General features: G+C 45.5%; 2 protein-coding genes across 3 annotated transcripts in view; one reads left to right on the top strand and one right to left on the bottom strand.

The window, feature by feature from the left end:
* Nucleotides 1-16,123, bottom strand: part of dis3 (DIS3 exosome endoribonuclease and 3'-5' exoribonuclease) — a 32,792-nt gene extending 16,669 nt beyond the window's left edge. Inside the window, exons 1-8 of the mRNA XM_052026710.1 lie at nt 15,777-16,123; nt 9,130-9,287; nt 7,628-7,824; nt 6,509-6,582; nt 4,858-5,025; nt 1,375-1,533; nt 290-403; nt 59-196 (exon numbers count right to left, since the gene is read on the bottom strand). Of these exons, the coding sequence (XP_051882670.1) occupies nt 59-196; nt 290-403; nt 1,375-1,533; nt 4,858-5,025; nt 6,509-6,582; nt 7,628-7,824; nt 9,130-9,287; nt 15,777-16,004 (1,236 nt within the window). The 5' untranslated portion in view covers nt 16,005-16,123. The remainder of the gene's footprint in view (nt 1-58; nt 197-289; nt 404-1,374; nt 1,534-4,857; nt 5,026-6,508; nt 6,583-7,627; nt 7,825-9,129; nt 9,288-15,776) is intronic.
* A 392-nt stretch (nt 16,124-16,515) lies between these two features.
* pibf1 (progesterone immunomodulatory binding factor 1) overlaps nt 16,516-25,677 on the top strand; it is an 84,654-nt gene continuing 75,492 nt past the window's right edge. Inside the window, exons 1-2 of one of the 2 annotated variants that reach the window (XM_052026711.1) lie at nt 16,516-16,655; nt 21,437-21,717. In XM_052026711.1, the coding sequence (XP_051882671.1) occupies nt 21,466-21,717 (252 nt within the window). In that variant the 5' untranslated portion in view covers nt 16,516-16,655; nt 21,437-21,465. The remainder of the gene's footprint in view (nt 16,656-21,436; nt 21,718-25,677) is intronic. The other variant, XM_052026712.1, reaches the window with a different exon arrangement.

The following is a 25,677-nucleotide window of genomic DNA, read 5'->3' as shown; positions in this document are numbered from 1 at the left end:
ATTGCCTATAATCTTTCCTTAGGTAAATTAAACAAGAGGGCTTAACTGATAAACTTACATTGGGATAGCGAGAATTTCTTGGCCAACCATCAATTACAACAACTATTCTCTGCTTCTCAAGTGTAGCAGCCTGTCGTGTTTCTATTCGAATCCTAGGAATCCTGCGGTCTGCCGGTGTGAACAAATGCCTTGTTGACTTGAAATACAGATAAAAATACAGGTAGTAGACATGCATACTTCTATTTATGATTAACACGTAATAATATTAACCATACAACTATAAGCTCACCTCTTTAATTTCTGACTTTGAAATCATGCCACAGAACGGTCTCCAGTTCCTTTTAATTATCCCAACTACTTTACCCGTTGGTTTTGAAACATTCTTAGTTGCAACATTCTTCAGCTTAAAGAGAGAACAGAAATTTTAAAATGGTACATTATCAGCTTTTATAACTGTGTTCCTGATCAGAACAATTTGCTAACAGGTGAATTAAATTCTCCAATTTAAATAATTTTCATGCAAAAAATTTTTATAAGCAAATGAACTTTTTGAATTTCAGTGTACAAAAGCATGCCATTTCTACCTTATGGGTAATAAGTCAAAAGATAAAATAATATAATGCTACAGATTGCCAAGTGTTTTATTCTGATGTGCCAATTAGAAACTTATTAATTGCACAAATCAAATGGTAATTAGTTTGCAGTTAATAGCAACAGCCCCCAATCCACCCTGCAACCCTGAATTAATTGGATTTTCTTAAACATTTCAATTGTTTTTACATGTTCTTAACTGAATTTAAATGCTATAAAATGAGTTTAGGTCTTTCAGTTTCCATTTTATTGTTTTTACAAATTTAATAAAGTGATCAACTCTCAAGTATTTTTGGATGTTTCTGAATTCAGAGATATTCAGAAATATTATATACTTTTGGCAGTCTACTAATCCAAGTGTTTCTTTCCAACTACTTGATTTAACACATCCTGTGTGAAGCCTTTGTCACCAAGGGCTTCTATGGTATGGATCAAACCGCCAAATGAGAATTTGGTGAGAGAATGTTTAGTATATTGATCAATGGTGAGTGCCAAATTGTTTGCTGCTGATTGGAAAATCTATGGGATCAATAGGTTTACTTCCATTCAAAACAAAAATCAATCTTCTGACATTTTAAAATGCAAGGTTTCAATTTCACCTCCCCCCACCCCCAAAGTAGTTACACCAAGAGGATTACTAAAGTTAACTTGAAAATCATCATTATTTGTTTCTTTTACTTCCAGATATAGGAAAATTTGGCTGAATTAAATTCTTATTATTGTGATGTCTACTTTCTAAGCTATAGAAGCAATGCAGTGAATGGGCACAGCATTAGACCTTACAAGGTGTTCTTGATCATCTTCTCCATCTTCTTCAACTTGTCCTTCATCCTGAAGTACAACTGCTGATGGTGCAATCCACATCTCTTTGGGCAGCAATTCTACAGCTACTACATCCTCATGGATAGCACGATTAAGATTCTTCAGCCCCTGAATAAAGATCTGAAATAACACAAATCCAATATTAATTTGTCTTCACCATGTTTCTCAAAGTTACTTATTGATGTCCAATTAATTAGTATTGTATGCAATGCATTATACATCTATTTAATTTTATTGCATTGTTGATATTTGATAAACACTGCCTACAGAAGCTGCTTACATTATTTGCTGAACTAGAAAAAAATAATCATTGACATTCGATAAAATTTTATACTTTGAGCCCACAAGGAACTGATATCAACTACTTTGTCTGCTCCCAGCAGAGCTCATATACTGTCTCTGCAAGAGGGATTCTTTCAACGTCACTTAACAGGGCATTTGTTTTTTTTAAATCAAACAACAGGTCTGCCCGAAAGAAACAAAGGACTGCAGGTGCTGGAATCTAGATGAAAAAAACAAGATGCTGGAGGAACTCAGCAGGTCAGGCAGCATCCGTGAAGAAAAACAGTCAACGTTTTGGGTCAGGACCTTTCTTCAGGTCTGCCCTTCATCCCATCAGACTTTTATTTTCTCACCAATCAGGCCTGGGTATTAAATGCTGACCTTGTCAGCAACACCTACATTTCACATGGATTAAAAAAAAATCTAAACAGAGTATCTGATGCCCAGCTTCCACTTCCCACTATTGCTTTAAACAATGTTTCTGTTCAAATGTACCATTCTCCATTGCTTCCAAACGCTGCTCTCTTTCATTTCTGAAAGAACCAATTGCATCATCCCATCAGTCAGCCACACCACCACCTCCAATTAGAGCTTGGCTTAAAATAAAATAGGCATTTTCAGGCTTGGGTCAGACCAGCTCTTTATAAATGACAGCACTAAGACCCAGGACTTGAGTTAGAGTCAGGCTGCCTGAGCTTGATGGGACACCGAGAAAGAGCAGGTCGCCATCTCCAATCAGTTTCCATCCCTCTGACCTGCTCACAACTTTTCCCACTTGCCTTTCAACAATGTGTGTTTTACACATTGAAACTTAGTGGAAATGAGGTTAGGCACTCTCATTCACACTGTCTTCCTTACTTATTTCTGTCAACCGAGCCTCGTTAATATTGGTTTCTCCATTACTGCAAATTGTTTCCTTTACAGCTGTTCACTATTTGTTTTTGTGACACACTTTTCCTCAACTTGTTGAAATAATTAGACTCGTATGTGGAGACTGTAGAGGAAAGAAAGCATAGAATAAAAGAAACCATCATGATAAGAGGCCACGATGCACAGTTAATGATGCATTTCAGCACTATAATGCTGGACATCACTGTTAGTTAGTAAGCAAATTCCATCAGACGAACTTGTGTTTGCTGTGGGTGGAAGTGGAGGTGAAACAATGGCCCTGAAATGCCTTCTGAGACTGCTAAAGAAAGCTGGCTCTCAGAATTGCTAACAAATTATCCTCACCATCCAGGACATGCTCTCTTCTCGTTACTACCATCGGGGATGAGGTACAGGAGCCTGAAGACCCACACTCAATGATTCAGGAACACCTTCTTCCCCTCCGCCATCAGATTTCTGAACGGTCCATGAACCCTACCTCGTTATCCCTTTATTTTTGCACTATTTATTTATTCTTGTAATTTATAGTAGTTGTATGACTTTGTACTCTACTGCTGCCACAAAACAAGAACTTTCACATCAAACAAGTTGATGAGATTCTGATAACTCCGATTCTGATAAACTTACATCCTGACAGAATACTGTGATGTTTGCAGAGTGGTGAAGTGGCAAATGAAGTTCATGATTAAGTCTTGATCTCATTTTTAAAATCTATTTATGTGACACAGGTTAACTTTTCAATTGGTAAGGAACCATTATGGTAGTTCTATCCAAGAACTTCTCACTTAAAAGAAAGGGGAGTACAAGAAGTCAGGAAGAAAGATCTTGCTTAAATCAATGCCAAGCATGCATGAGTAAAAGCAGATCATCAGAAAGGAATAAAACAGGTACTTTACCAAAGAAAATAAAAATGATAAACTTAAGACAAAGTATGTAGATAAACCACACTAAGGAAACTTTGTCCTGCCTTGCAGAAGTTCTGTTCATTACCATTTCAAGTTTTTGTTTCCATTAAGTACTGATGGCATGAGGTGATAAATTGGAAGACATTTCAAGTGACTAAAGCTGCTAAAATTACTATTGGCTGAGTATGAAGTGGTGAATGATTATCATTAAATTCTAAAGTAATAACTTCTATGCAGTAACTTTTGATTTTCTCAACAGTTTTCCCCTGAAGACAGCAACAAATACTGGAACAACTGCACTACAAGTGGTTATTTTTTTGCAAATGATTGCTTGGATAACTACAGAGGCCAAAACACTAATCTGGGTACATACATGCGCCATCCAGACGCAACCATCAGTAATCAATGGATGACAACAAATATTATAAGAATTCTGAACAGTCAACTTGATTACCAGGTCAGGATATTTTTGCTTGACCATGTATTTTGTGACCATGTATCACAAATATTTGGCAAAATACAAATGATATTGTAAGGAAAGGAAGGAATGTCACATGCTGCTAGAATATTCTTAGGAATCTGAAAAAAAAAATATCCTTCATTATAGAACCATGTATTTTATCTTGCACACACCAGGAAGAACTGATGCAAGTTGGCATACAATCTGTACAAAAATGTAACAAAAGCCAAAAATGTTTGCAAGTTCAAAATCAACATCTGATTCCAATTGCACCCGAGCCTTTTGAAGAGGTCACATCTCAGTAAGGGAACAAATTTTAAGCCAAGGAAAAGGAATCTCCCAGTACAAAAAATATCCAACACTTCAAATCAACTAAATAAAATGGGCACAAACCAATGGGATATGGTGACAGTAGAAAGTCTCCTGAGATAACTCATGGAATATATCAGTGAATAACAGATGAAGAGAGATACTTTGATTTCCTACAACGAGATATTTGGTTAAAAGGATTAATATGACACCCGGATAGGAACTTCTGCAATAGGCAAAGGTAAGAATCAGATCCTAATTCCCAGAACATCCAATGGGAAAGGCTTCATATGTTTTCCCATAAAGTCACTCATCTTCATGCAGCATCTTCACTGCCACAATCTGAATTTCTTCAGTAACGTACAAAAAACGAAAGATAATTTGTTTTATGAGGTTGATAGTTTAGAAGTGGACGAACATTGTCAAAACTCACTGACCCTTGTAGCCAAAGGCAATATATTTCCACTGAACCGAAGTCAAAGTGATATAAGTTTAAAACACAGAATTCCACCCAAGTCCCTCAGAAACTAAAAGTTCCAATCCATTTCCCTAAAATCTTAACAATTGGATGAAAGGATCCAAAGAAAGAAACAGGTTCACCTCTTTGCTTTTTCCTTCTTCACCATGGACCCAGACTGTGGCTTCCAGATAATTGTCTCTGTTGGCTCGAAAGGTCCCTTGAAGGTAAGAATTAGACTTCAGACCTTGTTGTATTTTGGACAGAGGCAAATGTTCTGCAAAAAGCAGCTTACCACTCTCTATTTCTTTCTATAATGAAACAAAAGTTTGGTTTTGATTATGTTACACATACTAATTAACTATAAATGAGCAAATCACTTTGAGTTCTTAATACTGTGCTTCATATTAAATGACATTTTCACTAATTTCCCACTGCATTTGATTGAACTTGAGTTCACATCCTTTTATTCTGTGCCACATTAAAAAGAAGAATGGAAAGCTACAATGATAAATTTAAAGAAACTTTCCTATTTGGTGCACACCCTCTGTGTACTGACGAGGCACCCGTCGCCATTAGATCAACATCTTAAAATTGTCCATCTTGACAGGACTGTGGAGCAATGTAAGAGGAACTTCAGTAGTTCAAAACAAAAGCCCCAGCAACATCTTCCTAAGCTGTACAAAGTGGTTGGTTTGTCTTTCACTGCAGATCAAAAGGCAGCAGCTTATTAAAATGGCTAACACCAACCAAATATTATAATGTTCTTACTTTACCATTGGGATGTCATGTTGCAGCTGTACAAAACACGGGTCAGGCTGCACTTGGGGAGAATTGTGTACGGTTCTGGTCTCCAAACTACAGGAAGGATGTGGAAGTATTAGAAAGAGTGCAACAGAGATTCACCAAGATTTTTCCTAGAATGGAGGGCTTTACTTATAAAGAGAGATTGGATAGGTTGGGATTATTCTCACCAGAATGTAGGAGGCTGAGAAGCAACCTTACTTAAGTTTATAAAATTATAAGGGGCATTGATATGGTATGCAATGTCTTTTTCTTAGAGTTGGGGAGTCTAAAACTAGAGGGTACAGGGTTAAGGTGAGAGATGAGAAATTTAAAGGGATCTGAGGGGCAAGTTTTTCCACACAGAGGGGTATATGGTTATATGGAAAGAGCTGCCAGAGGAAGTAGTAGAGGAAGATACAACTATGGTATTTAAAAGGCATTTGGATGCACTTGTATAGGTAAGGAGTAGAGAGATACAGGCCTAATGCGGACAAATGGGATTAGTGTATATAGACATCATGGTCTGCATGGACGAATTGGGGGCAAGAGCCCGTTTCTGTGCTGTACAACTCTATACTTTAGAGGGCCCTGTAAGCACCAAAACCTCTGTTTTAATTGTCATTTATTCTTTTCCATTATTGGGATTTTATGTACAAAGTGACATCTACTGTGCTGATTATAACTTCTATTCCTCCATATCTGTCAGCCACTAAAACTTCTGTGTAGTTTTAACTTTGTTATTCTTTTCTATTATTTGTACTTTCTGTACAACTACTATGCTGATTATAAATTCTATTTCTCCATTTCTGTCAGCCAATAGTGCATCAATGCAAATTAAGGATATAGTATGGCCAAATATGCAATCTGATCACAGTTATTTACCCTGCTTGTAAAATTGTTATGAAGATTCTCATCTTCTTGAATAGCCAAATAAGATTCCTCAGGACAGTATAAAATATTAACCATTTCCTGTTACTTCATAATGCAAATTCTTTAGAAAGTACTTACAGTATTATCAGAAATACTCGCTAGCCTATCAATTAGTTCAGGATTTCCAGCCAAACTCTTGATATATTCATCACCTAAAATCAAGACATGATGGGAAAAATTGTTCATTATTCAATGCTGCAGAATCATAATCCAATCCCACAAAAGAATAGCATCTATAAGGATATCAGAAGCAGGAGCAGGCCATTTAGAACCTCGAGTCTGCTCCACTGATCAATAAGGTTATAGCTGATCTTTTACCGCAATACAATTTTCGCACATTTACCCCATATGTCTTGATTCCCTTAATACCCTAAAATCTTAAGTGTTGAAAATAATTCGATAAGAACTGTATTGTAATATTACATTATGATAAAAACATTCACTATTCAAACACCTGTTCCATATACATCGTAAATGAATATAATGATAGAGATCTCATTTCAATCATTTTTTTGTGTGCAAGTGAAATATTGCAATACATTTTCCACTACTGACTTAAGGATACTCTACAGTATTGATGGTTTTCAACATGATCAACACAAGCATTTTAACTGTTAGGTTTCACTCTGCATTCTCGAAAACCCGACTTTATTTGTTGCTTATTTCGCAAGTTAACAATATATTTGAATGAAAATCATGAATACTGTCTATAAGTAATTACTAACTGTAACCCTCTTGCCCGATAATGATAACAAAGTTCCAAGTGTAGCAAGTGTCCCAAGGACCATTGTTCACACACAGGATGATATACCACATGCCAATGTACTATGGATTATGAGAGATTGATGCACAGATGTCCTAGGTAGGAATAAATGATTCAGTTCTACAGGACATGGTAATACACTTAATGGTAATTTACTTATTGAACCAACACAGGGAACTAAAAGACAACCGTTAAGTTAATCTCTCTCAAAAGTAATGTGTTTGTCAATTTTGATGTGTGGACTGTGTCTAAGTATTTGGTACTGGTCTATTTAATGTAAATGGGAAAACTGCTCACTGTTGCTGCCCTTTCTGCAAGTATACATCACATTTTACAAGCAGTACTTGTATGAATTTCTATCCGTATTTCAGTGGGGTTTGCCTACAACTTTTCCTCAGACATATTGCCTCTAATTCTATAAAGTCCATACTTACAAGTAAATGCAATCAGGCCATCTTCAACAGCACGTTCTTTGTTCTTTCTGTCATTTGTCATTAAGATAACTTGAACGTGCACATTGCTATTTTGTGATTTTTTTAGATGCTCATTATACCACTTCACCGCTACCCGTATCGCTCGATCATTTCTGTCGTTTGCACCTTCACCTTGTTCTTGTTCTATGTAGGTATCTCTATGAAGGTAACACAGGACATGTTGAGAGATTTTAGAACAGATTCATATTGAATTTCCATTAAATCCCTATCAGCTCACGATCCGCTCTTGTCGGAGCAGCATGTTTATCAGAAATAGCAGTGGGAATTTTTCATTGACTGCAGTACAAAACCATGTACCTCGAATTTACAAAGGAGTATCATCAATATGAGCCAATTGTGTTTTAACTCAGATCATCAAATTGTATATAAATACAATATGTACTGTGGAATGTCATGATATTATCACTCCAGGATGCTTTTTTTCCCTCAAAATTTAACATTATAATTCAACAGAGCTTACGGTTTAGTGGAGCCATTTTATTCAGTCTGCAACTCTGATCTTATTGATACACATTGATACCCAAAATAATGTAAAACCAAATGTTAGTCTGAAGTAATTATTATGAAACAATAGTCAGATTTGATTAAGAGAGTCTACTACAGTTAAGTATTATTTGAGAATCTCTTTTCTGGAAATATGTTGCAGGCATGAATGCTTGGCACAATTAATAAACATATCTGCAAAAATATTGTTTCAATGTATTATAGATGGAGGAAGAGGGAAAGGAAGGTGAAGAGAAGGATGAGAGAAGGAAAGAGGGAGGACAGGATCAAGCAGTTTACTGCAGATGAAGTTCTGTCATATTTCTACATAACTATACACTGTTCATTAATTCTAACATGTGCCATCAGCAGAAATCCACAAAGAGACTTCCACAGGCAGTACAGCATATTAGTGTCACAGATAGTGTTGCTGCTCACAGATCCAGCAGCCGGGATTTGATCCTGACCTCCCGTGCTGTCTGTGTGGAGTTTGTGTGTTTTCCCTGTGTCTGCATGGGTTTCATCCGGGTGCTCGAACTTCCTCCAACATCCAAAAGATGTGCTGACCGGTAGGTTAATTGACTACTGTAAATTGTCCTCAGTGTAGGTGGATGGTAGAAGAGTCAAGTTACAGGGAAAACAAGTGGGAGAAAGAGATTGCTCCGAGAGCTGGCATAGATTTAATAGACTGAGTGGCCTCCTTCTATGCAATAAAAATATGATACAATATGATCTGTCCACATCTAAAAACAGTTGGATTGTCATCCTTTTGAGAATTAAATTAGGACCAAATGGGAATAAACTCAGCATATTGTCTCATAGTACAGGGAATGAGGTGGTTGCTTTTAATATTGCTTTATGCTATTTTATTCATTGCAGACAAAAGACATGCCTTACTTGCAATACAGTCGGTTATTTGTATCTAAATCCTCAAAGCATTCATATTTTATATTTCTTACTTGTGATGTTCATTTGTGAAAGTGTAAAAATGTTTTTCAGGGTTGTTAATCACATCCTTAATTCTTTTGTATACTGGAGCACTTCGATGTCTGACTTCTTGTAACACGGTCTGCAGGATTATCACATTCTGGATTGCAGGATCTTCAAGGATATCAATCTAAAAGTAAATGAATATAAAAATAGCTCTGCATCAAATGTAGCCATAACCATTCCAAACACATAAAGAACAGCTTTGGAGTCACTGAAAAGGTATTTTGTTTTATACACCAACAGGTTCATACAGAAATCATGCATGTTCATATGAACCAAATGAACAGACAAATACATTGTACCCCCTGCATTAATGCAGTTTGGGTAACAGAAATTTGCCTCTATGGAATTCACAAAGCACTACCAAAAAAGTTGAAATACAGAATAAAAATTCAGTCTTACCAAATGTATGTGAAAAAAATAAACAAACACAAAATGTATACAGAAAACTGAACGAGTTCACCAAGAACAATGATCTCAGGCTGCTAGTTCACATTGGGAGACCACTTAAGGGATTTGCTTTGGAAATTGATGAGGCAATCTCTTCTATTGATACTTGTACAATGAGTGCAGCCTACCGGTTCACAGCGGGAGGCCACTTACAAGATTTGCTTTGTAAAGTGACAAGGCAATCCCTTCTCTTGGTACTTGTACAACAATACTTTATCAAACAATGTAACATCCATTTCTAGTTAATTAAAACAACAACACTTTCTCTTCTGCCTACATTACAATCAGAATTGCCTTGCTTACAGACTGCACACCTGCGGGGGCCTTACTGTTGAGAGAAAAACTTCCCATAGGAACGCATCTCCACTTGTAACATGGGAATTAACGTAACGACTGCCGGGGAGCTTGATGAGGACGTTGCCAGAGCTAGAGAATGTCAGTAATGAGAAGAGATTGGCCAGAGTTATGCTGCTTCCATTGGAACAGAGGTGAATTCATCAAGGCCAACAAAATCATGAGAAGTCCAGACAATGTGAACAAAAATGACTTATTTTCCACAGCAGAGTTTGGGTAGAAAGGTTTGAGTGAAGTTGAGGATAACCTTTTTCACTTAAAGCATGGTAGGTGTCTAGAAAACAACACCTCATTAGGGTGGGGAAGGAAGCATAAACATTAAGGTTAAAAAGTACATGGATGAACATTTGAAGTGCCATAATTTACAAAGGTACGTACCGGGAACCAAGAATAATTTGGATATGATTACTGTAATTCCTTGTTTTTGTTTCAACACTTTTTCTACACATACCCAGAATTTCAAATGAACATTCATCAGGAGTAGTTAATGGCAACGAACAGACCATGCATTACTGACCATAGAGCTCATAATTTTGACAGGGACTCAAATTATATCATTAAGCACTTCCTACACACTTCTGGGAGATCACTGCGGCAAGCATTCCATTTCAAATTAAGGAACCAGGAGCTCAGAAATGCTGCAAATCTGAAATCAAAACAGAAAATGCTAGAGGTACTCAGCAGGTTGGCAGCATCTGCGGAAAAAGAGTCCAACACCCAGCCTTGAATCCAGCCAAGTGCTCAGGTCTCAGAATTCTTTCATTTTCTACAGATGCTGCCTGACCTACCGCGTTTCCAGCATTTTGTTTTCATTCCAGTATCTGATCGCTTAATCTACTAGCATTTTCAATTTTGATTTCAGATTTCCAGCATCTGAAATTTTGTTTTGCTTTTTTATTACCGTACAATTCATTGCCAGACAACTCTTTACCTCTCTACACTGATGCTGAAGGACCTGTTGAACATCCCCAGAATTTTTAGTTTGTGACAGAAGTACAACTGATTGCCTTTGTGCTATTAACATCTGAGAGTTTAATACTTCACCCCCTCACCCAGTTCCTACTCCACAAGCAGCAGCATCCATCCCCTTCCCACCCGGTCCCCTACCCTTCCAGATATTAAAAAAAACATTTGGACAGGTAGATCAATAGCAAAGGTGTAGGGGGAGCAAAAAAAACAAGCTGCTGAAGGAACTCAATGGGTCAGGCTGCATTTGTGGAAGCAAAGAGATAGTCGATGTTTCAGGTTAAGCCCCAGCATCAGAACTGGGAAATAAGAGACTGAAGGTACCGGGATCTGGGATGTTTTTTCCAGATCCCAGCATCTGCAGTCTTATGTGTCTCCAAGGTTTCGAGGGATAATCAGCTCTTGGGCTGTACTCACTGGAGTACAGTAGAATGAGAGGGAACCTCACAGAAACATTTTGAATGTTGAAAGGACTGGACAAAGTAGATGTGGCTAAGTTGTTTCCCTTGGTGGGCGAGTCCAGGACTAGAGGGCACAGTCTTAGAATTAGAGGGTACCCATTTAGAACAGAAATAAGGAGAAATTTCTTTAGCCAGAGGGTCGTGGATTTATGGACTTCGTTGCCACCTGCAGCTGCGGTGGTCCGATCATTGGGGGTGTTTAAGAAGCAGATTGATAGGTATCTAATTAGTCAAGGTATCAAGGGATATGGGGGAAAGGTCGGGAATTGGGGCTAGATGGGAGAATATTTTAGCTCATGGTGAGGTAGCAGAGCAGACTCGATGGGCTGAATGGCCTACTTCTGCTCCTTTGTCTTGTGATCTTGTGATATAGACCAAAAGCAGGCAAATGAGATGCTTAGTTAGGCATCTTGATTGGCATGGACAAGTTGGGTCAAAGGGCCTGTTTCCATGCTGCATGACTCTATACAAAGCAAGAGAGCTGATGGACCTTATGAATGTTTCAGGAACCTTTTGAGAACTTTAGGGTGCAGAACATAACACCATAAGAAATAAGAGCAAGAGTTGGCCATTCAGTCCCCTAAGCCTGCTCTGCCATTCTGCAGAATCCTGGTTAATCCAATTGTTGGCCTCAATGTCACTTTCCCCCTGATCCCTGTAGCTCGATTCCCCTGTTTATATTTTCAATGACACAGCCTCCACAGCTCTTTGAAATTCCAATTCTGCCAGGGTAGGGGAGTCTACAACTAGAGACTATAGGTTAAAGCGTAGAGGGGAAAGATTTAAAGGGGATCTGAGGGGCAACCTTTTTCCACACAGAGGGTGGTGGGTACATGGAACGAGCTGATAGAGAAAGTGGGTAGAGGCAGGTACAATTACAACATTTTAAAAGACGTTCTTGATCACCCAATCTACCTTGTCATAGCCCTTGCACTTTATTTGTCTACCTGCACTGCGCTCTCTGTTTATTTGTCCACCTGCACTGTGCTTTCTCTGTAGCTGCAACCCTATATTCACTATATTCTGCATTGTGTTTTCCATTTTACTACCTCAATGTACTTACACATGGCATGATCTGACTGGATAGCACGCAAACAAAAGTTTTTCACTGCATCTCAGCACATGGAGTCATAGAGTAATGCAGCACGGAAACAGGCCCTTCAGCCCAACTCATCCATACCAACCATGGTGCCCACCAAGCTAGTCCCATTTGCTCACATTTGGCCCATATCCCTCTAAATCCCTCCTACCCCTGTACTTAGCCAAATCTCTTTTAAATGTTGTTATTGTACCTGCCTCAGCCACTACCTCTGGCAGCTCATTCCATATATGCACCACCCTCCGTGTAAAGAAGTTGGCCCTCAGGTCCCTTTTAAATCTTTCCCCTCTCAGCTTACACCTATGCCCTCTAGTTTTAGCTCCCCTTCTCTGGGGAGAAGACTGTGTGCATTCACCCTATCTATGCCCCTCAATTTTATACACCTCTACAAGGTCACCCCTCAATCTCCCATGTTCAAAGGAATAAAATCCCAGCCTTCCTAACCTCTCCCTATAACTCAGACCTGGTAACATCCTCGTAAATCTTCTCTGCACTCTTTCCAGTTTAATGATGTCTCTCCTATGATGGGGGCGACTAAAACCGTACACAATACTCCAAGTGTGGTCTCACCAACGTCTTGTACATGTGGGTACTGTGGGGGCAGGCACGGTAGTGTAGCAGTTCGTGTAACGCTATTACAGCGCTAGCAACCCAGGTTCAATTCCGGCCACTGTCTGTAAGGAGTTTGTACGTTCTCCCCATGACAGCATACAGGTTAGGAGATGTGGGCATGCTATGTTGGCGCCAGAAGCATGGCAACACTTGCGGGCTGCCCCCAGAACACTCTATGCAAAAGATGCATTTCACTGTGTGTTTCGATGTACGTGTGACTAATAAAAATATTTTGTCTTAGAAGGCATAGGTTTAAAGTGAGAGGGGAAAGATTTAAAAGGGAATTGAGGGACAACTTTTTCCACACAGAGGGTGGTGAGTATATGGAACGAGCTGCCAAAGGAAGTGATAGAGGCAACTTCAATTATGACATTTGGACAGGCACATGGAGACACAAGAGATTCTGTAGGTGCTGGAATAGCTGGAGCAACACACACAAAATGCTGGAGGAACTCGGCAGGTCAGGAGGGAAATAAACAGTCGACGTTTCGGGCTGAGACCCTTCATCAGGACTCAGGTACGTGGATAGGAAAGGTTTAATGGGCCAGATGGGTCTGGCTTAGATGGGTATCTTGGATGGCATGGCCCTGTTTCTGTGCTGTGGGACTCTGTGTCAGCCTCCTCACCCCCACCCCACCCCCAACCCCCACCAGCACCACCCCACACCCCACCCAAACCCCACCACCACACCCTCACCAGCACCACCCCCCACCAACCACCCCCAACCCCCCCACCACCCCTTCCCACCCCCACCACCACACCCTCACCAGCACCACCCCCCACCAACCACCCCCAACCCCCCCTTCCCACCCCCACACCCTCACCAGCACCACCCCCCACCAACCACCCCCAACCCCCCCACCCCCACCACCACACCCTCACCAGCACCACCCCCCACCAACCACCCCCAACCCCCCTTCCCACCCTCACACCCTCACCAGCACCACCCCCCACCAACCACCCCCACCCCCCCACCACCCCTTCCCACCCCCACCCCCACACCCTCACCAGCACCACCCCCCACCAACCCCCCCCAACCCCCCCACCACCCCTTCCCACCCCCACCACTACACCCTTACCAGCACCACCCCCACACCACCCCTTCCCACCCCCACCACCACACCCTCACCAGCACCACCCCCCACCAACCACCCCCACCCCCCCACCACCCCTTCCCACCCCCACCACTACACCCTCACCAGCACCACCCCCCACCAACCACCCCCACCCTTCCCACCCCCACCACCACACCCTCACCAGCACCACCCCCCACCAACCACCCCCACCCCCCCACCACCCCTTCCCACCCCCACCACTACACCCTCACCAGCACCACCCCCCACCAACCACCCCCACCCCCCCTTCCCACCCCCCCCACTACACCCTCACCAGCACCACCCCCCACCAACCACCCCCACCCCCCACCACCCCTTCCCACCCTCACCAGCACCACCCCCACCAACCACCCCCACCACCCCTTCCCACCCCCACCACCACACCCTCACCAGCACCACCCCCACCAACCACCCCCACCACCCCTTCCCACCCCCACCACCACACCCTCACCAGCACCACCCCCCACCAACCACCCCCACCACCCCTTCCCACCCCCACCACCACACCCTCACCAGCACCACCCCCCACCAACCACCCCCACCCCCCCACCACCCCTTCCCACCCCCACCACTACACCCTCACCAGCACCACCCCCCACCAACCACCCCCACCCCCCCTTCCCACCCCCACCACTACACCCTCACCAGCACCACCCCCCACCAACCACCCCCACCCCCCACCACCCCTTCCCACCCCCACCACCACACCCTCACCAGCACCACCCCCACCAACCACCCCCACCACCCCTTCCCACCCCCACCACCACACCCTCACCAGCACCACCCCCCACCAACCACCCCCACCCCCCACCACCCCTTCCCACCCCCACCACCACACCCTCACCAGCACCACCCCCACCAACCACCCCCAACCCCCCTTCCCACCCTCACACCCTCACCAGCACCACCCCCCACCAACCACCCCCACCCCCCCACCACCCCTTCCCACCCCCACCACCACACCCTCACCAGCACCACCCCCCACCAACCACCCCCAACCCCCCCACCACCCCTTCCCACCCCCACCACTACACCCTTACCAGCACCACCCCCACACCACCCCTTCCCACCCCCACCACCACACCCTCACCAGCACCACCCCCCACCAACCACCCCCACCCCCCCACCACCCCTTCCCACCCCCACCACTACACCCTCACCAGCACCACCCCCCACCAACCACCCCCACCCCCCACCACCCCTTCCCACCCCCACCACCACACCCTCACCAGCACCACCCCCCACCAACCACCCCCACCCCCCCACCACCCCTTCCCACCCCCCAAACTACACCATCCCAAGCACCACCCCCCACCACCCACCCCCACCCCCCACCACCCCTTCCCACCCCCACCACCACACCCTCACCAGCACCACCCCCACCAACCACCCCCAACCCCCCTTCCCACCCTCACACCCTCACCAGCACCACCCCCCACCAACCACCACCACCCCCCACCAACCACCACCACCCCCCACCAACCACCCCAAACCTCACCCCTCACCACCTACCACCCCAGCCCTACCCCCCGCTCGCAGCCCAGCAGCGCCGCCGCTACCTGGTGCAGCACCACGTTGGTGTCGGGCAGGACGAAGTGGGGCTGCGGGCAGAGCTGGCTGCTGGTGCAGGGCAGGTCGCTGAGGGAGGCCGGAGCCGGGGCCGGGGCCTCGCACTCCTCACACGGCCGCCAGCCGCACACGATGTCGTCGCGCAGGTAATGCTCGCGGACGATCTTCAGCACTCCCCCTGACCGCGTCTTCTTGACGAAGGTTTTGGATTTCAACATCGACTCCTCTGTTCCAGCCCTCACACCGAGAATTAAATACTTAAAACAAAAATAAACGAATTAAAAATCCAGCGCCTGCCTGCACCGACCCTGCGGCCAATGGGAGGAAAGAAACTCGGCGTTTCGCTCGCCTGGTCTGGACCTCCAGTGTAGGCGGCGCTGTGGTTCGCGGTCCTCCCGCGCAGGCGGCGCTGTGGTTCGCGGTCCTCCCACTCAGGGGGCGCTGTGGTTCGCGGTCCTCCCACACAGGTGAGGGGGGGCGGGAGGCTGCGGGACGCGGTCCTCCAGCTCAGGGGGCGCTGTGGTTCGCGGTCCTCCCACACAGGTGAGGGGGGGCGGGAGGCTGCGGGACGCGGTCCTCCAGCTCAGGGGGCGCTGTGGTTCGCGGTCCTCCCAACACAGGTGAGGGGGGCGGGAGGCTGCGGGACGCGGTCCTCCAGCTCAGGGGGCGCTGTGGTTCGCGGTCCTCCCACACAGGTGAGGGGGGGGCGGGAGGCTGCGGGACGCGGTCCTCCAGGCCAGGAGGGGTGCTGTCGCTCCCCGTCCGGTGGCGGTCGCCAGGGTCCTGTCGGTGGCGGGCGAGTGCTGGTGTCCGGCGGCATTTTCAAGTTGCGGCCGCCGGCGAGGACCGAGTTTCGGACGTGGCGCTCGGTAAGTCGGTGTTGAGGCTTCGGGAGCGGATGCTGCGGGTCCCTGGGGGAGGCAGTCGGTCACCGGGAAGGCTGACGTTGCTGGGGGCCTGTTGCTGCTGACAGCCGGAGGCCGGGCGTCAGCAGTTCCAACGGTGTCTGCAGTTGTCCTGGCCCCAGCTGACATGCAAACCGAGACAGAAACAATGGGGGAAGCTGGAAATATTGGTACTGGTTTATTATTGTCACTTGTACCGAGGTACAGTGAAAAACTTGTCTTGCGTACCGATCATACAGGTCAATTCATTACACAGTGCAGTTACATTGAGTCAGTACAGAGTGCATTGAGGTTGTACAGGTAAAAACAATAACAGTACGGAGTAAAGTGTCACAGCTGCAGAGAAAGTGCAGTGCAATAAGGTGCAAGGTCACAACAAGGTAGATCGTGAGGTCAGAGTCCATCTCATCATATAAGGGAACCGTTCAATAGTCTTATCACAGTGGGGTAGAACCTGTCCTTAAGTCTGGTGGGACGTGCCCTCAGACTCCTGTATATTCTACCCGATGGAAGAGGAGAGAAGAGAGAATGTCCCGGGTGGGTGGGATCTTTGATTATGCTGGCTGCTTCACCAAGGCAGCGAGAGGTAAAGGCAGAGTCCAAGGAGGGGAGACTGGTGTCCGTGATGCACTGGGTTGTGTCCACAACTCTCTGCAGTTTCTTGCGGTCCTGGGCAGAGCAGTTGCCGTACCAAGCCATGATACATCCAGATAGGATGCTTTCTATGGTGCATTGGTAAAAGTTGGTGAGTGGCAAAGGGAGCATACCAAATTTCTTTAGCCTCCTGAGGAAGTAGAAGCGTTGGTGAGCTTTCTTGGCCGTGGCATCTACGTGATTTGACCAGGACAGGCTGTTGGTGATGTTCACTCCCAGGAACTTGAGGTTCTCAACCCTTTCCCATGTCAATAACAGCTTGTAAGTCAATAAAGGTGAAGAATTTACATCTGGGGGAGATATCTGAGTTTGGAAGGAGAGGGGTAATAAATCAACAAACAATTGCAATTTAGTTGTTTACCTGCACTGCATTTCCTCTATAACTGCAGCAGTATATTCTGCATTCAGTTTTCTTTTTGCTCCCGTAATGTATTAGCATGATCTGTCTGGATGGCACAGAAATAAAGTCACTCTTTCTCGGTACATGTGACGATAAATCAATACAATTTCTGCTTAAAAAATCCTCAGTTAAATGAGCATAAGAGTGGGAAATGGTTGGATAATATGGAAGGTATCAGTGAGGTTTGGAATTCCTCATGTCAACTTCACCATCCCTCTGCTTCCTGGAACATAGAACACACAGAACAGTACAGCACAGGAACGGGCCCTTCAGCCCACGATGTTGTGCCAAGCTAGTTAAATTAGTAATCAAATGCCCAACTAAAGCCTCTTGAACACTTCTATCATACCTGCCTCCATCACTGCCCCGGCAGGGCATTCTAGGCACCCACCACTCTCTGTGTAAAAAAAAACTTGTCCCATACATCTCCTTTGAACTTTCTCCCTCTCACCTTAAATGCGTGCCCTCTGGTATTAGACATTTCGACCCTGGGAAAATGATACTAGCTGTCTACTCTATCTACGCCTCTCATAATTTTAAAAACTTCTATCAGGTCTCCCCTCAGCCTCCACTGCTCCAGAGAAAACAACCCAAGTTTGTCCAACCTCTCCTCGTAGCACATGCCCTCTAATGCAGGCAGCATCCTGGTGAACCTCTTCTGCACCCTCTCCAAAGCATTTAGCTTTAACCAACACGTGTACGTCTTTGCAGTGCATCTGGTAGATTTCGATCATTTCTTCTGACCTACATCAAAGTTCTGCATTGTCACATGCAACTCTAAGTGAGGGCAGCTCAGACAGAACACTGTGCTTTTTCCCTGAGGTGAAGGGCTTATGGGAATGGATACTCCTTAAGGTCTGTGACTGCCTTTTGATGATGTGCCCTAATGTGTGGCCTGATGTCAAAATTGGTTTGGTGTATTTCAGTATTTTGCATTAAATGTGGTCTAGAAATACAAGTTGCAGTGAAAAATGGACACATCAGTGCGTAAAGCATGGCAAAACACAGGGAAAGTCTGCATATGAAAAAACAAGAAAATGCATAAATAAAAAGTCTTTTTAAAAAACATAAATCCAAGAAGTCTCCAACAAAAACAGCATATGTCAGAAAAGGAAGAGCAATGACAACAAGTTGTATCTTCAGGGTAACATGAGACATCTTGATCTGCTTCAGCGGTTTTGAATGTGAGTCAAATATCATGATAGATGGCCTAAGTCCTGGACAATAAAGTAGGCTTTAAGAGGATTTTTAAAATGGAGAGAAGCAGAAACAGTAAGAAGGATGATTTTAGATTTTTGAAAATTAAAGGGATCAAGTGATATGGGTTAGTGCAAGATAGTGCCTTTCAGGTAACAGATCAGACACAGTCTTATTGAATGGTGAAGCAGGCACGTACTCCTCTATTTGCTTAGTTCTATAGACAGTTGAAGTTAAAGCTGCCAGTGTTGAAGGGAAAAGAAATGAGAACATACGATGAGATGGACTATGACCTCACAATCTACATTGTAACCTTGCACCTTATTGCACTGCACTTTCTTTGTAGCTGTGATACTTTACTCTGTACTGTTATTGTTTTTACCTGTACTACTTCAATGCACTCTGTACTAACTCAATGTAACTGCACTGTGTAATGAATTGACCTGTACGATTGGTACACAAGACAAGTTTTTCACTGTATCTCGGTACAAGTGACAATAATAAACCAATATCAATAAGTGGTAGGAGTAGGTCCTTCAAGTCTGCATCACGATTCAAAAGGATCATGGCTGATCTACTTTCTGTGTTGCCAAAGTGGATAATGTAACATTTTGCTATATTATATTCATTTTGCCAGAAACCTTTATGCCTTTCTTTCCTCTATGTAACATACTTGTTAATGTTTTTTTGACCCAGAATTTGGTTGGGGGAACTGGACTGATTTTCAGAAGTGCTGGTGTAGAATTGGTAGGTTGATTGCCCTCCTTCAGAGCTGCACTGGTCCACGTGACCTCTGTGGCCACTCACCTACACGTTAGGGAACATTTTGGGATGTGTGAGGAAGCCAGAGCACTTGGGGAAACCCACACAGTCACAGGGAGAACATACAAACTCAGAACTGGAGGTCATGATTGAACGTGGGTTGCTGGAGTTCTGCAGTAGCTCTGTTAGCTCCTCCACTGTGATCCAATGTTTTATTTGAAATTGACTCCTGTAAGAATATTTGTACTTCTTCATCCAGCATCAAAGTATTGGCTTGTGATGATATGACTGTCACACAGGTGTCAAGCAATGAACCTCTCCCACAGTGGAGAATTTGTCAGGCTTCCTTTGGTATTCATTCACATAACCATCATCAGATCCCTAATTATAAGCATCTTGTGTGTAACCAAAGAGCAGAAGCTTACATGGACCAGCCACGTAAATGCTAGTGCCACAAGAGCAGGCAAGCTGTGAACTTGTTGCAAATTTTTCATCTCCTGACTCCACAATGGCCCTCCACCAACCTCATGGGTCATTGGGAGTGTGTTGGAATACTGATCACTTGTCTGAGGATGTGCCACCAATAGCGGTGAAGAGATTTGACACTATCCAGGAGTAAGCAACATATGTGATTGACAATCCACAGATCATATGAAACACTCATTCCCTCTATCACTGATACACTGCAGCATCACATCAAGCCTTCTTCAAAAATACCCCAGATTTTATGGCGTACACAACATGGAAGGGTAAGGACATAGGGTGCATGTGAGAGTTGATATCTGCATATTCCCTTCCAAGTCGCACACAATCCTGACTTGGAACAATATCACTGATCCTGCAATCCCACTGAGTTTAAAATTTTGTTGTTTCTAGCGCAATGTTATTTCTTTCACTTCACATCCAGCAGCTGTTCAAGAAGAGAGGAAAGACGTGGTTAAATTGGAAAGAGTGCAGAAAAGATTTACGAGGATGTTGCCAGGACTTGAGGGCCTGAGTTACAGGGAGAGGTTGGACAGGCTAGGTCTTTATTCCTTGGAACGTGGGAGAATGAGGGGCGATATTACAGGAATGTTTAAAATTATGAGAGATATAGATATGGTGGATGATGTCTTTTCCCCAGGGTAGGGGAGTCCAAAACTAGGGGCATAGGTTTAGGCTGAGAGGGGAAAGATTTAAAAGGGACCTGAGGGGCAACTTTTTCACACAGAGGGTGGTGAGTATATGGAATGAGCTGCCAGAGGAAGTGGTTGAGGCAGGTACATTAGAATCATTTAAGAAGCACTTGGATATGTACATGGATGGTTGGGGCTTGGAGGGATAGGGGCCGAACGTAGGAAACTGGGACCAGCGGGGTGGACAACATGGTCATCATGGACTGGTTGGGCCAAAGGGACTGTATCTGTGCTGTATTGCTCTATGACTCTAAGAGACTTGCTCCAGGACAACTTAGAATGGGCAAAAGTGTTGGTCTTTATGGCCACATCTTGTGAGTTAATGAATGAACATATAAAAGATGGATACTCCCCTGATCTGAACTCTAGAAAGCTTAATAATAACTGAAGTGAGTTTATTATTTTTGATTTTTGTATTTTTCTTGATAAAATGCTGCTTTCTTTAAACCTCTGATTCTTGTATGGAATTCATTTTCTGGGTAATAAAGAGGTGATTAGTTTGACTGTATCTAAGTTTTGAGGAAGAGAGGGTTCAAAATTATTTCTTTCATATTTAGAATCCAGAAGCTTCATCCAAAGGAAAACCATGTCTCGGAAGAAGGGTAAAGATGAGAACAAGGCCCATGTTTCCAGCTCCTTTGAGTCTGAGGATATCAGTTTAGAAACAACTGTGCCAACAGATGATGTATCTTCATCGGAAGAGAGGGAAGCTTCTGCCAAAGTCACCAAGCAGCTCATTGAGAGGAAGGAGCTTCTTCACAACTTGCAGCTGCTGAAGATTGAGTTATCACAAAAAAATCTGATTATTGACAACCTGAAAGTAGAATACCTCACAAAAGTAAGTTTTTAAGTTCCACCTTCAGGACAATGTCATGGCTTTGGATTGTGAAGTGTTTGGAATGTGAATAAAAATCAGAAAACTGCAGATGCTGGTAATCTGAAATAAAGCTAGAAACACTCAGCAGGTCAAGCAGACTTAATATTTCAGGTCAAAAACCCTTCATCAGAACTAGAATAGTGGTTTCAGGTTGCAGGTAGGCTGGGAGTGGGATGGAAAAAAGACAAAGGGAATAGAATGTGTAACCTACCTTATGGAGTAATCGAGACAGATGGTGGTTATATTTGCAGGGAAGCATAAAAAGTACGATAAAGAATAGAAGGGTATATTGAAAAGGGTGAGATGACATAGGGTGGTCCCTTAGATGGAGTCTAAACACTGACATTGACTACTCAGGCCAAGTTTCATTTTCTAGTGTATACATTCTATATAACTGTTTAAGCCTAATTTATCAGGTTTTGAATCCATAAAGCAATTGCCATATGTGTTTCTGTATTGAATAATACTGATATGCCTTTTTGAAAAGAATTCACAAATAGTAACAAAAGCACTTGATTTATCTTTCTTAAATAGAAAAGAAATTTAGTCATATTTGTAGCGGCTGCTACCACGATGTGAAAACAAGACACTAGTCGATGGGTTGCAGAACAAGAACTGGTTTATTTTCCCGCCTTGTGCGGGCCTTTTAAGAGAGACTGTTCCCGCCCACCGAAAACGGAAATGACGTATACGCTACGTCATCAAACCTTTCCCGTGCGCGGGTTCTCCCTGTTCCTCAGGGAAGATGAAGGCCAACGCCATCTTGGGCCTCGCCGCTCCGATGACGTGCGACCCGACCGCCGAGCCGTTTCACTTGCTCAGACGGTGAGTCGCTACACAACCCCCCCCCCCCACCCCCCAAGAACTGGCGATACGGTCCCCAATGTTCGCAGGCTGTGTTAGCCGTTGCTTAGGAGGTTGGCCTCTGCATCGCAGTGCTGGAACCTTGACCAGTTGTTGTAGATCTAAATGGGCCGGTTTGAGGCGATCCATCATGAAGACTTCTTCCTTGCCCCCAATGTCCAAAACAAAGGTGGACCCATTATTCCTGATGATCTGGAACGGCCCCTCGTATGGTCGTTGCAACGATGCCCAAGGTGTGCCCCTGCGAATGAAAACAAACTTACAGTCTCGTAGTTCCTTGGGCTCAAAAGATGGGGCTTGACCATTCAGCGAAGTGGGAATCGGTGTCAAGTTGCTGAGCCTCTCACGCAGTCTTTCCAGGACTGCCGTGGGTTGTTCCTCTTGGCCCCGAAGGGCGGGTATGAAATCCCCTGGGACGACCAGGGGTGCCCCGTACACGAGTTCAGCTGATGAAACGTGGAGATCTTCCTTGGGGGCAGTGCGTATGCCGAGCAGGACCCAAGGCAGTTCATCGACCCAGGTAGGACCCTTCAGGTGGGCCATTAAGGCTGATTTTAGATGGCAGTGGAAACTTCCCACTAACCCGTTTGAGGGTGATAGGCCGTGGTGGTGTGCAGCTGTGTCCCCAGCATGTTGGCTAATGCAGACCAGAGGCTGGAGGTAAACTGGGTTCCCCTGTCTGAAGTGATGTGGGCCGGAACACCAAAACGTGAGATCCAAGTTGTGAGCAGTGCCCGGGCGCAGGAATCAGTCGTGATGTCAGATAGAGGGGTTGCCTCTGGCCACCTTGTGAACCGGTCCACGATGGTAAGGAGGTACCGGGCTCCTCTTGAAACTGGCAGAGGACCAACGAGGTCGACGTGGATGTGGTCGAACTGCTGTGGCGGGACCTTGGTATGTCGTTGGATTTTTGATGTCTGGCAGTGCGGACAAGTCCTGGCCCACTCACTGACCTGTTTGTGCAGGCCATGCCAGACGAACTTGCTGGTGACCAGTCGGACAGTTGATCTGATGGACGGGTGCGCCAACCCATGTATCGAATCGAAAACGCGTTTCCGCCAGGCTGCAGAAACTATAGGGCGGGGTTGACCTGTTGCGATGTCGCAAAGGAGGGTCTGCTGACCTGGACCGACTAAGAAATCTTGGAGCTGCAGGCCCGAGACTGCGGTTCTGTAGCTGGGCAGCTCGTCGTCAGCTTGCTGTGAGTCAGCCAGGGCTGTATAGTCGACACCCAGGGACAGGCTGTGGATGGTCAGTCTGGAAAGTGCGTCAGCAACGACATTGTCCTTTCCGGAGACATGTTGGATATCCGTTGTGAATTCAGAAATGTAGGACAAATGTCTCTGCTGATGAGCTGACCAGGGACCGGAGACTTTGGAGAAGGCGAAGGACAAAGGCTTATGGTCAGTGAAAGCGGTGAAAGGCCTGCCTCCTAAAAAGTACCGGGAATGCCGGACTGCCAGGTACAGTGCTAGAAGTTCCCGATCAAAAGCGCTGTATTTCAGTTCAGGTGGTCTAAGGTGCCTGCTGAAAAGTGCCAAGGGTTGCCAATGGCCTTTTATTAGTTGTTCCAGTACCCCACCAACCGCGGTGTTGGATGCGTCCACCGTGAGGGTGGTTGGGATGTCTGTCCTAGGGTGTAGAAACATCGTGGCGTCTGCCAGGGCATCGTTGGCCTTAATGAAGGCAGCCGCAGCCTCGTCGTTCCAGGCAATGTCCTTGCCCTTACCAGCCATCAGCGAGAACAAAGGGCACATGATACGGGCTGCTGCAGGGATGAACCGATGGTAAAAGTTGACCATCCCCAGGAATTCCTGCAGGCCTTTGACCGTGTTGGGAGGGGCAAAATGGTGGATAGCGTCTACCTTGGCGGGTAGGGGTGTTGCTCCGCTGGTGATTCTGTGGCCGAGGAAATCATTAGAGTCAAATCTGAATTGGCACTTGGCCGGGTTGATCGTGAGGCCGAAATCACGGAGACGGGAATACAGTTGGCGGAGGTGGGAAAGGTGTTCTTGGCGGTCATGGCTGGCGATTAGTACGTCATCTAAGTAAATGAACACGAAGTCCAAGTCTCGGCCTACCGTGTCCATCAGCCACTGGAAAGTCTGCGCGGTGTTCTTAGGGCCGAACGGCATTGGAAGGAACTCAACGAGGCCGAATGGGGTGATAATCGCACTTTTGGGGACGTCATCCGGGTGGACCGGGATTTGGTGGTATCCCCAAACGAGGTCCGCCTTGGAGAAGATGCGGGCCCCATGTACGTTCACCGCGAAGTCCTGGAAGTGAGGGATGGGGTAGCGGTCCAGGGTGGTGGCATCATTCAGCCTGCGGTAGTCGCCGCAGGGCCTCCACCCACCGGCGGCTTTGGGGACCATGTGCAGGGGGGAGGCCCAGGGGCTGTCTGACCTGCGAGCGATCCCCAGCTCCTCCATGCGACGGAACTCTTCCTTTGCCAGGCGGAGCTTGTCTGGAGGTAGTCGTCATGCTCGGGCATGAAAGGGTGGCCCTGTGATAATGATGTGGTGCCACACCCCGTGTTTGGGCATAGAATTTGTAAACTGAGGTGCCAAACCTGATGGGAACTCAGCTAGGAGCTTGGTGAACTCGTCACCAGACGGGGAAATGGAGGCCAGGCGCGGGGCTGGTAGGCTGGCTTCTCCCAGGGGGTAGGTTTGGAAAGTTCTGGAGTGCACTAGCCGCTTCCCTCGCAGGTTGACTAGCAGGCTGTGGGCCCGAAGGAAATCGACTCCTAGGAGTGGTCGGGCGACGGCGGCAAGGGTAAAGGTCAGGTAAAAAGGCTGCCGCCGAATTGTAATTGAAGTGTACGGCCACCGTAAGTCCGTATTGTTGTGCCGTTTGCGGCATTGAGTACAGGACCTTGTCGCCTGTTACGAGTGTCGCGGCTGGTCGGGGCAAAATACTGACCTCTGCTCCAGTATCGACGAGGAAACGCCGCCCGGACTGCTTGTCCCAAAGGAATAGGAGGCTGTGTTGGTAGCCAGCCATCGTAGCCATCAACGGCAGCTGGCCCTGGCATTTCCCTGAAACTTGCAGGGT

This window comes from Pristis pectinata, chromosome 11, assembly GCF_009764475.1.
Source record: "Pristis pectinata isolate sPriPec2 chromosome 11, sPriPec2.1.pri, whole genome shotgun sequence".
Lineage (NCBI taxonomy): Eukaryota > Metazoa > Chordata > Chondrichthyes > Rhinopristiformes > Pristidae > Pristis > Pristis pectinata.
The sequence above is the reverse complement of the archived record's forward strand: the minus strand, read 5'-3'. Positions and strand labels throughout refer to the sequence as shown.